This window comes from Phoca vitulina, unplaced genomic scaffold, assembly GCF_004348235.1.
Source record: "Phoca vitulina isolate PV1807 unplaced genomic scaffold, GSC_HSeal_1.0 scaffold1, whole genome shotgun sequence".
Classification (NCBI taxonomy): Eukaryota; Metazoa; Chordata; class Mammalia; order Carnivora; family Phocidae; genus Phoca; species Phoca vitulina.
In genome coordinates this window covers 31,943,395-31,959,485 of record NW_022589704.1, presented here as the reverse complement: position 1 = coordinate 31,959,485, position 16,091 = coordinate 31,943,395, and the positions used below count along the sequence as shown (strand labels likewise).

Below are 16,091 nucleotides of genomic sequence, written 5' to 3'. Positions count from 1 at the left end.
AGGTGGGGTCAAGACACACCATCGATGCTGCACAGAACGGTTCGCGCTCCAGAAAGTACCACGACCAACTCTGTGGCTTCAGCACACAGCATTCGGACCTTTATTATTATTTTTTTTTCCTCTTGGCCTTTCACTTAAAATGTACATGGTTAACACTATTAAAAATTTAGTAAGGGAGCAGACTTTTCTTTAGATATCTGAATTGTGCAAATCTGCTTCTCTAACTACACATACGGAGTTATTAGCACAAGATAGGGCTGTTTCATCCAAACTGATTAAGTGGGAAAGGGAGACAATTATTTCTTAAAATCTGAGCCCCTGATAAGGGAGTTAAACAAACTGTGAGTGCTCTGAAAATTCAGGTCATTAGAACCGATTTTCAAATATTTCTTTCTAAACAAAGTGTTCCACCCCGACATGGGGCTACTAATGCCTCTTGCTGAGGAGCAGTTAATACACCACATATGCAAATAAAGGAATAAATTAAAGGAAACGATCCATTTAATTCTCTTCGGTGAGTGTACTTGTGTAAGTGATTCAGACCAAAAGAACAAAAAAAATCACGATGGTTACTGGGTAGAAACACAACGCTCAGGCCAGCCGTGCCACTGGCCCCTCGGTGACGGTGATGGCGACGGCGTGAGCGCCTCCCGCTCAGCGGGCGAGGGCAGCCGCGACACACAAGGCTGCCCTCCGAACTTGAGAGGCAGTCTGATTCGATGGCTTTCACCCGGGCTAGAGAACCTACATATTTCTAAACAGTCCTGCAATAATTATAATTCGTCCTTCAGTGTCATTGAACAAGCTACTGTGCAAAGCTCAGGGATCCAAAATTTTAAGGGGATTAATCTGAATTTATGTCTTCTGCATATACTAAAATTTGAGAAAATCTCATGTGCAGAGAAATGCCAAAAAGCATAAAAGAATAGAAGACAAAGGAAGGAGTCTGAATAGATTAATAATGAGCAATGAACCATTAACAGCTTCTCTGAAACAAATTTAGGGCCCTGGCACTAAATGGTGTTGCTCCATCCCAACTGTTTAAGGGTGAAAGGGAAGACATCATTATTCCTTAAAAGTCTGAACCATCGATAGTCATTAAATTGCCAGTTTGAGATCTTAGGTCACTAGAGCCAATTCACAGATATTCATTTCTGAAGAGAAGTCAAAGTAAGAATACTGAAATAGGGCCAAGAAAGAGTTCTAATAAAGGAATAAAAGCAACAAACTAACCCATGGAACATCAAAGATTTTTTTTATATAAATTATCACCAGTGTGTTACCTACCTTGCTGGACTCTTCCAACTGAGTACCACGTTTCCAGGCTTCAGAGAAGATAGAGCTCACAATACTCTGGGAGCGGACATGTCCTGCTGGCTGAGTATCAGATACTCCACTGTCAGACTGATTAGAATGATTTGACTGAGACTCTGTTTAAAACAGATTTTCAAAAATAGGATTAATTAAGTTGTTATTCCGACAGTATGAATATGTACATTTAGTGAGCTCTTTTACACAAGATCAGATGCTATGCAGGACTGCAACAAGTTACTTTTACTCATTTCATATAAACACAGTCTGAACTTTCCTCTAGAAAACTTTCCTTATCTTAGGGCTAATAGGAAATCTTGATTCTTTTTAAACAGTTCACCATGACAGACTGAACATCACAATGAAAGATTCGTGTAACGTTACTGGTATCCTGACAGCCTTGAAGAGGTGTTCTTGCCTTGCCTGGAGGCCAGGCTACAGTGTAGCTGCTGCCTGGTGGTACCAGTACCTGGATCCCTAGAAAGAAAACACTTCTCACTTGAGCTCAGGGTTGCTGGGAATGGTGGAGGATACACTGGATGTCTCTCTGACATCCCGGGTGAGGGACCTGGGGAGATTATGTCACTGGACCCCAAATCAGGTAAGATAACCATGCAGAAGGAAGCACCTAGCCCAATGGCCAACATCTGGTGGAGATTCAGGTGTTAAAGCTAGTCCTATCCAATGACTCTGTGTGTGGGGGGGTATATTATTAGATTGCTTTTTAATCAAGTCCAGCCAAGTTACCGAAGCAGTACAGAGATAATAGCCACAAACTCCTTTGGATAAAGTTAAGACATATCCTCAGGCAAAAATACAGGATAAAACCTACTCTGTTTTCTTCTTTCTTCATCATTCAATTGCTGAGTCTTTTTAAAGTTTTTTATTTTAATTCCAGTATAATTAACATAGTTATATTAGTTTCAGGTGTACACTATAGTGATTCAACAATTCTATACATTACTTAGTGCTCATCACAGTAAGTGTCCTCCTTAATCCCCATCACCTATTTTACCCATTCCCCCACCCACCTCCCCTCTAGTAACCATCAGTTTGTTCTCTCTAGTTAAGAGTCTGTTTCTTGGTTTGCCTCTCTCTCTTTCCTTTGTTCATTTGTTTTGTTTCTTAAATTCCACAGATGAATGAAATCATTGGTATTTGTCTTTCTCTGACTTATTTCACTTAACATTCTCTAGCTCCATCCGTGTTGTTGCAAATGGCAAGATTTCTTTTCTTTTTTTTTTTTTTTTAAGATTTTATTTGAGAGAGAGAGAATGAGAGAGAGAGAAAGCACATGAGAGGGGGGAGGGTCAGAGGGGGAAGCAGACTCCCCGCTGAGCAGGGAGCCTAATGCGGGACTCGATCCCAGGACTCCAGGATCATGACCTGAGCTGAAGGCAGTTGCTTAACCAACTGAGCCACCCAGGCGCCCCAAGATTTCTTTTTTTTTTTCTTAAAGATTTTATTTATTTATTTGACAGAGAGAGAGACAGAGTGAGAGGGAACACAAGCAGGGGGAGTGGGAGAGGGAGAGGGAGAAGTAGGCTTCCTGCCGAGCAGGCAGCCCGATGCGGGGCTCAATCCCAGGACTCTGGGATCATGACCTGAGCTGAAGGCAGACGCTTAACGACTGAGCCACCCAGGCGCCCCAAGATTTCTTTTATGGCCGAATAATATTCCTCTGTGTGTGTGTGTAGGTGTAGGTGTAGGTGTATGTCTATATATATATATATATATAGACACACACCACATCTTCTTTATCCATTCATCCATCCATAGATATCTGGGCTCTTTCATAGTTCCATAGCTTGGCTATTGTAAATAGTGCTGCCATAAACATAGGGGGGCGTATATCCTTTTGAACTACTGTTTTTGTATTCTTTGAGTAAATACCCCGGGGTGTGATTCCTGGATCGTAGGGTACTTCTATTTTTAATTTTTTGAGGAACCTCCATACTGCTTTCCACAGTGGCTGCACCAATTTGTGTTCCCACCAACAGTGCATAAGTGTTCCTTTTTCTCCACATCCTCGCCAACACTTGTTTCTTGTGTAACTGCTGAGTGTTTTTTAAAAAGTTGCAACTTCACTAGCCTCCTACATCCCTATTTAATTACTAACCAGAGCAACAGTAGATAAGATAGGAGGCTGGAACATGTGAATCCTTGAGCTCTCTTCAGCATGAATGTATAAGATTTTGCAATTTATATTTAAAAATCTGCATAATACTTAACACTGTATAAGGAGGGATGATGCTGGACTAGGAAAAGGCACCACACCACTTCATAAAATGTGTGGATTAATGCTGTATTAATTCAAAAAATATCATGGCATCTTTTATCTCAATCTTTCCCTTAATTTTTCTAAAATCTTAACTTGTGACATACTCTTACCTTCCCTTTCTCAATCCATTATCTCAAAAGTGTCTTCCTCCCCTTTAATAAACATTTACAGAATAGTTTTAGATTTATGGAGAAGTTGCAAAGCTAGAACAGAGTTCCTACATACCTAGCACCCAATTTACCTCATTATTAACTTGCTATATTACCATGTACATTGTCACAACTAAGGAACCAACACTGATACGTTACTATTAACTACACTCCAAACTTTATTTGGATTTCACTAGTTTTTCCATTATGTCCTTTTTTTTTTCCTTTTTGGATCCAGGATACCACATTATAGTTAGTTGTCAATGTCTCCTATGACAGTTTCTCAGGCTTTCCTTGTTTTTGATGCTTTTGACGGTTCTGAGGAGTACTGGGTCAGGTATTTTACAGAATGTCTCTCAATTTTGATTTGTCTGTGATGTTTTTCTCTGGATTCGACTGAGTTATGAAACTTGGAGAGGAAGACCAAGAGAGGGAAAGTGCCAATCTCATCACATTATGTAAAGGGTACATGCTATCAATAGAACATATTACTGAAGGTACTGACCTTGATCACCTGGCTGGGGTACTGTTTGTCAGGTTTCTCCACTGTAAAGTTACTCCCCTTTCCCCACACCCAACTATCCTCTTTGGAAACAAATCACTCTGCACAACCCACACTTGAGGGGGGAATTAAGCTCCATCTCCTTGAGGGCAAGTGTCTGCATAAACCATTTATAAATCTTCCATACAGAAGATCTGTCTCTTCCCCATTTATTTATTCAATAATGTATATCAGTATGGGCTGATGGCTGTTTACTTTATAATATGGATAATAATCTTACACTATGTTATTCTGTTGCTCAAATTGTTTCAGCTTTGGCACCTGGACACTCTCAGGTTGGCTCCTGTGTCCCTTTACACAGCCCCATCATTGTGTTTTTTGAGCACTTCCTTCATCCTAAGCTGCTTCAGGCTCATCTTATTCACTGCCACAGCCCTAGTTCTTTGTTCTGGAAAATGGTATTAGAAAACCAAGATCAAGGCACTCTATTTTCACTGATCTTGGGGTGTCACTGCTCCTACTTCTCTCAGTGGACAGCACTAGGAAATACATGCATACTAACCCATACACATTCTCATTTTGTTTCTACTTATTTAGAGATGAAATAGTCATACAACTTTTTAGTCAAATACTTTTTTAAAAAGTTCACATTTTTATTTTATTCTAAAGCAAAATAGATTCTGAAAATGGTAGAATTTCCTTAAAATGTACATACGTAGCCAGGTAAAAACATTTACTAAAAGATTAATTTATATGTTATACTAATAAATAATGAGTTTTTTTTTTCATTTAAATATTTCCTAAAGTTATTATTTCTTTCATGTGATGTCAGAACAAAAAAAATATTTTGCTTTTAGAGGACATAGTTATCATTCATGGAGTATTTTGAAGGGAAAGAAGCATTTATTTTAAGGTGTAATCATAGCATACTTGTTTAAAGGATATGGGAATCTGAAAATATGCACTTTTTGAGTATCACTGATTTCTTGTGAAAACTTTAGTAAGTCTGATGGCTTAAACAGTGATACTGAACTAATTCTAGTTATTTCCACTCTGCTGAAATGTCAGGAAACCTATGGGGAAGGAGGGCAGTTTCATCATGGATTCTGAGTATGCAGACTTCCTCCACGCAACTTTTCTATCCCCAGGTATATATTAACAGTCACAGTTGTTCAGCAGTATGATTGAGTTTGAAATAAACTTTATAAATATATATAACAACACTCCTGGATTTAAAACTTTATATACTATATGGTGCTCCATATCAAATACATTTATGAACTAGCCCATGATATTGTCCCCTCTAACCACCAAAACAAAATTTATTTCATAATTTAGACATTAGGTACAGCTCTGGCTTTAGGAACCTTGCTGAAATAACCAGGGCTGCCGTCAGTCTATAGAGATTTCTTCATATTGGCTGTCACCATTTCGAAGTACCTGGGATGCTTGAAGAACTGGATCCTGATTTAATGCTGGAGCTGGATAAGGAAGTCCAATCATAAGCCGACTCTGTCCTCTTCAAGGCTTCTTGATAGTTCATGTAGAGCTGTTTCCCGTACTAAACAGAAGGCAGTAAATGATGACAATTGAACATTATTGGGTATGATACAGATGGATGAGGTAAGAAAGGGGGATATTTTCTGTTTACTGATTCACAGTTTGCATTAAAACTAATACCTATAGTACTTCAAAAATTATTTTTAATACCAGTAAATTACCATCAACTCTTATTTATCCTCATTTTAAGAAAGGCAGCAAGAAGTTAACACTTGATTTGTTCATTATCAATATAAAGATTTTTTTGTTATTCCTAAAGCAACTTTGATTTTATAGCTATCATAAATTTTATTTTCACTTAATGGGCATAAATATTCCTTCATGTTTTATGTGTAATCCTCTTCAAGGTGTCCTTAAAATTTTTTTCAAAGACTTTTTTTTTTAGAGCAGTTTTAGGTTCACAGCAAAACTGAGAGGAAGGTAAAGAAACTCCCCATGTGCCCCCTGCCACTCTCTGTGCACAATCTCTCTCATTTATCAGTATTCTCCACCAGAGGGTGCATTTGTTTCAATCAATGAACCTACATTAACACCTAATAATCAAAGTCCACAGTTTACCTTAGGTTCACTCTTGGTGTTACACATTCTGTGGGTCTGGAGAAATGCATAATGACATGTATTCACCATTATAGTATCACACCAAGTATGAATATTTTCACGGCCCTAAAAATCCTGTGTCCTGCTTATTGATCCCCCTATTCCCACCCTGAGGTGATTTAATTCTCAAAAAATTTCTTTTGCTTAGGCTAAACTCTGCTGTATAAGAATCATATAATGTGTTCGTCAGAGCCAAAATAAATCACTCTGATGCTACACAAGCTTTTACCAGCAGTATTATTCCATGGATACCAACTGTTAAATGTTTATCCCCTAAGACATTTAAAAAATAAAACTTAGGCCTCAGAAAACACTGACAAAATCATAAACATGAAATGATTAGAATAACTGTCATGACAATCAAAACTATATCATGAAACACCTCATTATTCTATCAAACCAAAACAGAACACCCTACCTTTGCAATGCGGATGCCATTGACCCACTGATGCAGGGTCCTCACATCATCACAGCAAAGGTACTTGATGTACTGAGATTTCTTCTGGATCTGCGGGTGCTGCAAGATTAAAGGCAAAGTCCAATTCAGTACCATGAAGAACTAAAGAAAAACTCTATCAAAGCTTAAACAGACCCTGACAAGTTATAGGTCATCAGAGTTAACAGCCAAAAATAATTTGTACCTCTTATATGGCCATAAGGCCAAATAACATGGCCCATAAGTATTTTTACAAAATAAACTACAAAGCAAGGCCCCTGGGTGGTTCAGTTGGTTTAGCAACCGACTCCTGATTTTGGCTCAGGTCATGATCTCAAAGTTGTGAGATCAAGTCCCTGCTTAGGATTCTCTCTCTCTCCCTTTCCTTCTGTCCCTCCCCCTGCTCTTTCCCTAATAAATAAATAAATAAAAATAAATTTAAAAAATTAAAAAAAAAAAACTACAAAGAAACTTGTGTTAAATTTTAGGTCAAGATATGCAAGTTAAAAACTACCTTTATAGCACAGCAAATCCCCAAATACCCCTTCTATATTTCAGAGAAACATAGTCCATCGAGGTTAACAAACTCAACAGAACTCTTCATCTATAAGACTGTGAAAAGGGAAGATTTTGATTTCACTTTGAGCCCACTGGAATCAGGAATTCAGAAGACTCCAAACGAGAGGGTGTTTGGTAAAGCTTCTAGTGCTTCTGTGGAGGTGAACCAGTGGGTGGGGTGGGTGAGTGCAGGGCACAGCACCTGGGACATGAGTGGGCGCTCACACCTGGTGCAGTGGTGCCCCCTGTTGTGGACTAAGCACTGCTCTGCACCCTATCTGCCCACAGCACATGCCCTCCAGGGAATGAGCAGCTTTTCAACTGCATCATCAGATTCAGTTTTCACTTTTCAGCTGCAGTTTGGATGGGAGGTGATTGACTAGACCAGCTATACAATGCAAGTGCTAGAACGGACTTAAGGTATTTTAACTCTACTGGGCCACAACCACTACTTCCCTGGAAAGAAAAACCCTAAATCACACTTGGTTCTGGATATAATAGTTGTTAATTATTACTTCTCTTTTCAGTTATTCTGAAAAAAATTTTTTAAATGGCTACATTTTACCTGGGGAAATATTTAAGATTATGTTAAATTATAAGAGGCTTTAAAGATTCTCTAAGCACATTTGTTGTGGAAATCCAGGAGATCAATAAAATAAGCAATTTGGGTAAGTTCTCAATGCTGCAGAAATAGATGACCACCCATATAGGTTATGTATCTGCACTGTTATAGATCAATCTTGGGGCGCCTGGGTGGCTCAGTTGGTTAAGCATCAGACTCTTGATTTTGGCTCAGGTCATGATCTCAGGGTTGTCAGACTGAGCCCCGAGTCAGGCTCCACACTGGGCATGGAGCCTGCTTAAGATTCTCTCTCTCCCTCTGCCCCTCCGACCCCCCTGCTCACTCTCGCATATGCTCTCTCTCTTTAAAAAAAAAAAAAAGGTCAATCTCTCTGGTCTACAATGGGAGAAATTTAAATCCATTTATTCTATTCTATACATTGCTATATAGAGCTCAGCTCCTATAATAAAACATTTAATACCAAAACCAATTTAGTTACTAAAGGCTAGAGTGAAAGTTTTAAACAATAAATCATCAACAAAAAGAGGTTGGCAAATGGCATGGATGGAACTAGAGGGTATTATGCTAAGCGAAATAGAGAATGACAAATACCATTTCACGTGGAATGGTGGTGTTTGGTGGATCTCAAGGTTGTGAGATCATATGTGGAATTTTTTTTTTTTTTTAAGATTTTATTTATTTATTTGAGAGAGAGAGAGCATGAGAGGGGGAGGGTCAGAGGGAGAAGACGACTCCCTGCTCAGCAGGGAGCCCGATGTGGGACTCGATCCCGCGACTCCAGGATCATGACCTGAGCCGAAGGCAGTCGCTTAACCAACTGAGCCACCCAGGCGCCCTCATATGTGAAATTTAAGAAACAAAACAGATGAACATAGGGGAAGGGAAGGAAAAATAAAAGATGATAACAGAGAGGGAGGCAAACCCTAAGAGACTCTTAACTATAAGAAACAAACTAAGGTTAGTGGGAGGGAAGGCGGGTGGGAGGATGGGGTAATTGAGTGATGGGCATTAAGGAGGGCACTTGATGTAATGAACACTGGGTGTTATATGCAACTGATGAATCACTAAATTCTACCTCTGAAACTAAAAAAAAAAAAAAAAAAAAAAAGAGGTTAGCCAAACAATACTTAACAGTGTTCTCTCCTAATACTATAGGTTCCACAGCCTTCTCTTGGAATATATTCCCTCATCCTTATTAAATCACATTATGATAAACCACCATAGCAATCTTGAAAAAGCAAAGGAGGACAGGTAGAGGAGATATATTTTTCCATAGAATAAGGAAGGGCAATTTTATCTCATTCATTCATGCAACAGGTATTTACTGAGTAAGAACTATTTGCCAGGTCTTTAAGTAGGTGCTGGGATACACTGTGAGCAAAACAGAAGCCCCAGGTCGTGCAGAAAATGGGATGGCTGAGAAAGGGCTTTCGTCAGTATTACCAATTAGGGCTTGAGGAGGGGCGTCACTCAGGCACCACCTACAGGGCAGGGTTTGGACGTCTGAACGAGGGGCTACAGGATGGCTCTCAGCCTTTACCACCACCCCCTCTCTTTACGGTGATTCATAAACCATTCTTGACTGATTCCATTTTCTGAGAGCAGGGCTACCCACCACACACGGGTGTTCAACTGTAGCCATGGCCCTGCCTAAGTGTGTTCTACTTATTCTATACCCTAAGGGAGTGTTTTTATCAACACAACATCAGAGAAAATCAAAGGGAAACAATCCTCTATCCTTTTCTCCTCATTTCTCTAACCTGGGAATCCAAACACCACCACAAAGAATACTATGATATGACTTTTTTTATAAAAACATTTTATTTACTTATTTAGGGAGAGAGAGCATGCATGCATGCAAGCAGGGGTGGGGCAGAGGGAGAGGGAGACAGAAGAGAATTCCAAGCAGACTGTGCTGAGCAGAGCCTGACAGGGGGCTCAATCTCATGACCTTGAGATTATGACCTAAGCTGAAATCAAGAGTTGGACACTTAACCAACTGAGCCACCCAGATGCCCCTATGATATGCTTAATATTTGCAGGTCACTTGCTAGGTTAAGGTTCATTTTAGGACCCCACAACTTGTCTTTTTCAACCTCCCACATAATAAAGGCATTCCTTCCTATAGCCTTCATTATGGTCACCCAGGCTCTGCACCAATTCCTCAGGCAGTTCCTTATTCCATCAATATATTATTTCATTAAAAGTGACATTTATTGGGACGCCTGGCTGGCTCAGTCAGTAGAGGATGCGACTCTTGATCTTGGAGTTGTGAGTTCGAGCCCTACACTGGGTGTAGAGATTACTTTAAAAAAAAAGTGGCATTTATTGAGGACTTAGTATATACCAGGCATTATACTAAATATGTTACATATATTAATTAGCTCATTCCCCCCTCAGGAAAACCCAGTAAGTTACATATTACTATCTTCATCAAATGAAGAGAAACTGAGGCACAGAGGGGTTAAGACAGCACTCTAAGTTGCTCACATATTCATGTTTATTAGTGAAAGAACCAGGATTTGAAACCATGCCATCTCATTCCAGGGCCTGTGCTCTTAATTATGACATACTTCTGTCTTATTAGTAGTGAAAGCTTCTTCTTCCAAATGTGCTGCCTCTCTCCTCTTTTCCCCACAATATCACACAAGAGGGGCACTTGGGTGGCTCAGTGGGTTAAGTATCTGCCTTTGGTTCAGGTCATGATCCCAGGGTCCTGGGATAGAGCCCAAGTCAAGTCGGGCTCCTTGCTCAGTGGGGCCCCCTTCCCCCAACTTGTGTTCTCTCAAATAAATAAAATCTTTTAAAAAATTTTAAAAATCACACAAGAGCTAAGAGCAAGTACGAAGGAGACGTTCTTTGCCAAAAATAGAAGCTTAACATTTAGATTCTTAAAGATTCCAAAGAGAATATATAATCAAATTGTTCCCCTTAACAAATTAACAGCTATTAAGAAAGAAAGGTCATTATTTCATTTTTAAAATGATGTGGATTTGGAAAGTCTGCATTCTCTGATAAAAGATAAAAAACTTGAGAATTAAAAAAAATTTAAGAATACAGTAAGAAATTCCAGATTACTACTGTGCTATCAGGTTATTTTTTTCTGTTTATGCCAAAAATTAGATTGAGACAGACAATTCTTAAAACTCTGTAACTAAAAGTGATGCTCTAAAATCACAGTCCAAGTGCCAAAGGAAAACCACTGAATATATACTACCCACTTATTGCTTTGGGAACTCAAATAGGCTTGAAAATTAATTCTCTCACTAACATGCAAGAACTTAAAAAACAAAATATGTAGCACTCCATCCTGTTACTTCTACCATTATCACATATAACATCTTTCTTTTAATAACAGTGTTTGAAAAGTTCATGTTCATATTCTACCTCTAATCTCTAACCATTTTTTCCTTCTTACCTAACATACTGAAATAAATTACTTTGCCTCATTTCTTTTAGGAATGAAAAATTAGACATGGCTAAGGTGAGCTGTATTCCAACCATTACTGTGGTGTATGTATTTTAAAAACACAGGTTTCCTTTTAGAAACTTATATATGTGCATACACATATGTCCAACAAGCACATACCTCTTTCAGATAATAGATAACATATATCCTATTTATTCCCTCATTGTCATATTTCATGAATAAGCTCTTGCCATCATTTTTATTACTACCTTTAAAAAAAACTAATTACTAAACTGTGTTTTATTCCTCCCCACAAGTGTATTATATTTCCTGTATCCTGCATTTTACTGGAAGAACTCAGACTCAAATTGTTACAGCCCAAGCCTGATAAATAGGGTTAAACCCTATAAATATTTATATTTGCATAGATCTTGTGTGGCAACATTTTTTGGTTTGTTAGAACTCATATGCACAAGAATAAAAATACTTACATAGGCAAAATCTAGTAGAGACCTTGCAGGAAAAAAAATACTAATAGTTGTGTGGCATCAGGAACACTGATCCCTCTAAACCTCAGTTTCCAGATGTGAAAAATGGGGACTCTAGAACGGATCCGTGACACTGATATGCACAGTGCTTCTAGTGCACTGTCTGCCACTCTAGAGGTCTTCAGTCAATGATAGCCATTATTTTTACTACTATTTGTGCCTAGTGGTATGGTTTATTTCAATACCTTGAATATTTCTAAATATAAATAAGTAGGCAATATGAACATATGAATTTAGCTTAACCTACTTTACTAAAAGCAAATATGAAATACATAATTATATAAACCAACAAAAACCCCTTGGAACAAAAATATTCTTAACCTAAGAATTCTATGAGTTGCAAAAGGGATTAAAATAATAGTCAGTGGTCATAATTAATTTTGGCTGTAACACATACTGCTGGTTGCCTTCCCCACACCTATCCCCTCTTCCCTACTTCTTTTCTTAAAGAGCCCCAATTTTGTTTGGATGTCCGTCTACCCGTTATGTCAGGGTGTGAATTCTAACTAGGCTAAGCCAAAAACACTGGAATAAACTTAACCAAGGAGGTGAAAGACCATACTCCAAAAACTATAGAATACTGATGAAAGAAATGGAGGTTAACACAAAGAAATGGAAAGACATTCCCTGCTCATAGATTGGGAGAACAGATATTAAAATGCTCTTACTACCCAAAGCAATCTACAGCTTTAATGAAATCCCTATCAAAATACTAATAGCATTTTTCACACAACTAGAATAAATAATACTAAAATTTGTGTGAAACCAAAAAAGATCCCAAATAGCCAAAGCAGTCTTGAAAAAGAACAAAGCTGGAGGTATCATAATCCCAGATTTGAAGATATACTACAAAGCTGTAACCATCAAAACAGTATGGTACTGGCATGAAAAAAGACACACAGATCACTGGAACAGAATGGAGAGCTCAGAAATAAACCCATGCTTATATGGCCAATTAATCTATGCCAAAAAAGGCAAGAATATACAATGGGGAAAAGATGGTCTCTTCAACAAATGATGCTTGCTGGGAAAACTGGACAGCTACATGTAAAAGAATGAAACTGGGCCACTTTCTTACACTATCCACTAAAATAAACTCAAAATGGATTAAAGACCTAAATGTGAGACTTAAAACCATAAAACTCCTAAAAAGAAAATACAGGCAATAATCTTTTGGACATCGACTCTACAACATATTTTTGAATTATGTCTCCTCAGGCAAGGAGGAATAAAAGAAAAAATAACTTTTGGGACTACACCAATATAAAAAGCTTTTGCACAGCAAAGGAAATCGTCAGCAAAACAAAAAGACAACCTACTGAATGGGAGAAGATATTTGCCCGCGATGTGTCCAATAAGGGGTTAATATCCAAAATATATAAAGAACTTTACAACTCAATCCCCCAAAAATAATGTGATCAAAAAATGAGCAGAGGATCTAAACAGAATTTTTCCAAAGAAGACATACAGATGGCCAACAGACAGATGAGAAGATGCTCAACATCACTCGTCATCAGGGAAATGCAAATTAAAACCACAATGAGATATTACTTTACGCTTGTCAGAACGGCTAAAATGAAAAACAAAAGAAATAACAAGTGTGGGCGAGGACACGGAGAAAAAGGAACCCTTGTGCACTGCTGGTAGGAATGCAAGCTGGTGCAGCCACTGTGTTAAACAGTATGGAAGTTCCCCCCCACCACAAATTAAAAATTACCATATGATCCAGTAATTCCACTACTGGGTATTTACCCAAAGAAAACAAAAACACTAATTCAAAAAGTTATATGCACACTTATGTTTACTGCAGCATTATTTACAATAGCCAAATTATGGAAACAACCCAAATGTCCATTGATAGATGAATGGATAAAGAATGGATAAAGAAGATATATATGTATACACACACCCACACCCACCCACACACACACACAATAGAGTATTACTCAGCCATTAAAAAAAAGGTGGGGGGGAATCTCGCCATTTGCAACAACAGATTGACCTAGAGTATATGATTCTAAGTGAAATAAGTCAGTAAGAGAAAGACAAATATCGTATGATTTCACTCATCTGTGAAATTTAAGAAACAAAGCAAATGAACGAAGGAAAAAAAGACAAAAAACTAGACTCAAATACAAAGAACTGGTGACTAGCGGGGACAGGGTGGGAGGGGTGCGTGAAATAAAAGAGATGAAGGGTACACATTTATCTTGATGAGCAATGTATAAATTGTATGAATCATTACATTATACACCTGAAACTACTATAACACTATGTTAATTATGCTTCAATTTAAAAAATAATTAAAAAAAAAAAGTGGACATGTACTCAGGCCAATGACTCTCAAGAGGAGGACTCAGGAGGTAGCTCCCGGGAAAGATTTCCTCCCACTTGAGAGAGACAAGTACAGGGAGAAATAGTCCCTCTTCTTCTGCTGGAAAGAGACAAATATACAGAGAAATAGCCATCTTCTGCTGGATTTTGCTAGACCCATTGCATGGATCCATCATCCATGTGATGCCTACAACTGCAGTGGTCATCTGTAACTGTGAGGTGAGCCAGCCTGAGGATAAGCTGATATGCAGAAGATGGAACAGGGAAAGAAGGAAAGAATTTGGGTTCTTACTGACAACCCTGAACCACTGAAATAACCAACTCTTGCTGTCTTCATGTTATGAGGATCCCCCCCAAATAACTTTGATATATATGGATTATGTCTACTGATATTTACCATCTAAGATTAAAACTAAGAAAAATTTAAAATATGAGAATATACAAATATTTGTTCCACTACGCAAGAGAGCAAAGATATCATCATCATATCATGTAATCTCTTAGAAAACTCCATTATACGTTTATGAGAGAATGAGAGCGTAAGAGGCAAATAACATCTCAGCATTACTGGCATAATAATTTTGACTCACAGACCCCTTGACAGAGTTTCAGGGACTCCCAGGGGAGCTTGGACTTCATTTTCAAAACTGCCAGATTAAGCTACTTCGTAATGACTTTTAGAAAATTATTTGCTGCTGTAACCTAAAGGATATAGTGGTATTCTCCAAAAAAGGATTATTTAATAAAGGGGCAGCATTACAATGGTATTTTTATTTTTATCAAAGCAATCAAAAACTCCACCCCAAAACCCCAAACCCAACTGATAACTCTCAGAGAAAAGCAAAATCAAACAATGATATAAACATATAGACCTAAGTAATTACCAAGAGGTGACTAAAATAGAGCCAATGAGAAAAACTTAATCATCTCCATAATTATCTTGAATTTTAAAATGTTGTCTTTATCAGTAGCATCAATTTAATTAGGGCTATTTAGCTAGAGGTCAGCTGTGGTGTAAGCACATACTTCTTTTCCTTACCATTCTTCACCATTCCTTTAAAAGCCTATAGAAAAAGCAAAAACAGTATACTTGACAGAGATACAAACCGTTCTAAAATGTCCAATAACTCACTCTATGTCTAACATCAATTAAAATTCCTAAAAAGGGAATGTGTTTACCTTTAGCACCAGACAATAATCTGTAGGTGCTTTGTACTTGTTCCGGTAGTCCTGTCCATAATAAACATTGACATGATCCAGTTGGAGAAAGCACACCAGTTCCCTAGAGACCTAAGATAAAAACACCAAAAAGACTGCATTAACAATAATGTATAAACAAGCAAATATCATACCTGGTAATAGTTTCTAGTTGAGAATTAAAACTTTACCAAGTGGAAACCAATCTATTTTGCAGATGACAAGACAGTGAGATTCTCTATTAATGTTCCTTCTTTAACCCAGGATACAACAAAAAAGCAGTCCATTTCACTGTCTGCCGTTCACAATGAACACAGACTTGCTTGGAAAGGGTGGCATTTTAAGAAGACTTTAAATATAATACAGCATATTAAATACAATATAGTATATAGTAGAGCTCTGGAAAAAAACAAGAAAATATCATGTAGTTCGGTGCTCATAATGCATATCTCAAGTACAATGATTCTCAAGTCAGGGTTTCCTCACCTTAAATAGAGGAAACAAAATATGCCTCTTGGGAGGGTGGTAAAGCCTGGATGAGAGGATGCTGTAAGGAGTTTAAAATAGTGCAGGCCCCCACTAAGCACAGAAGTGGGGGCCCTCAGCAGGGAGCATATTATCCAAGA

The 16,091-nt window shown here is 38.1% G+C and overlaps 1 protein-coding gene across 5 annotated transcripts in view; it reads right to left on the bottom strand.

Moving 5' to 3' along the window:
- Nucleotides 1–16,091, bottom strand: part of RAPH1 (Ras association (RalGDS/AF-6) and pleckstrin homology domains 1) — a 90,086-nt gene that overhangs the window by 6,480 nt on the left and 67,515 nt on the right. For all 5 annotated transcript variants that reach the window (XM_032403981.1, XM_032403972.1, XM_032403989.1 and 2 more), the window contains exons 10-13: nt 15,448–15,558; nt 6,819–6,917; nt 5,684–5,804; nt 1,288–1,430 (exon numbers count right to left, since the gene is read on the bottom strand). In XM_032403981.1, coding sequence (XP_032259872.1) covers nt 1,288–1,430; nt 5,684–5,804; nt 6,819–6,917; nt 15,448–15,558 — 474 coding nt within the window. The remainder of the gene's footprint in view (nt 1–1,287; nt 1,431–5,683; nt 5,805–6,818; nt 6,918–15,447; nt 15,559–16,091) is intronic.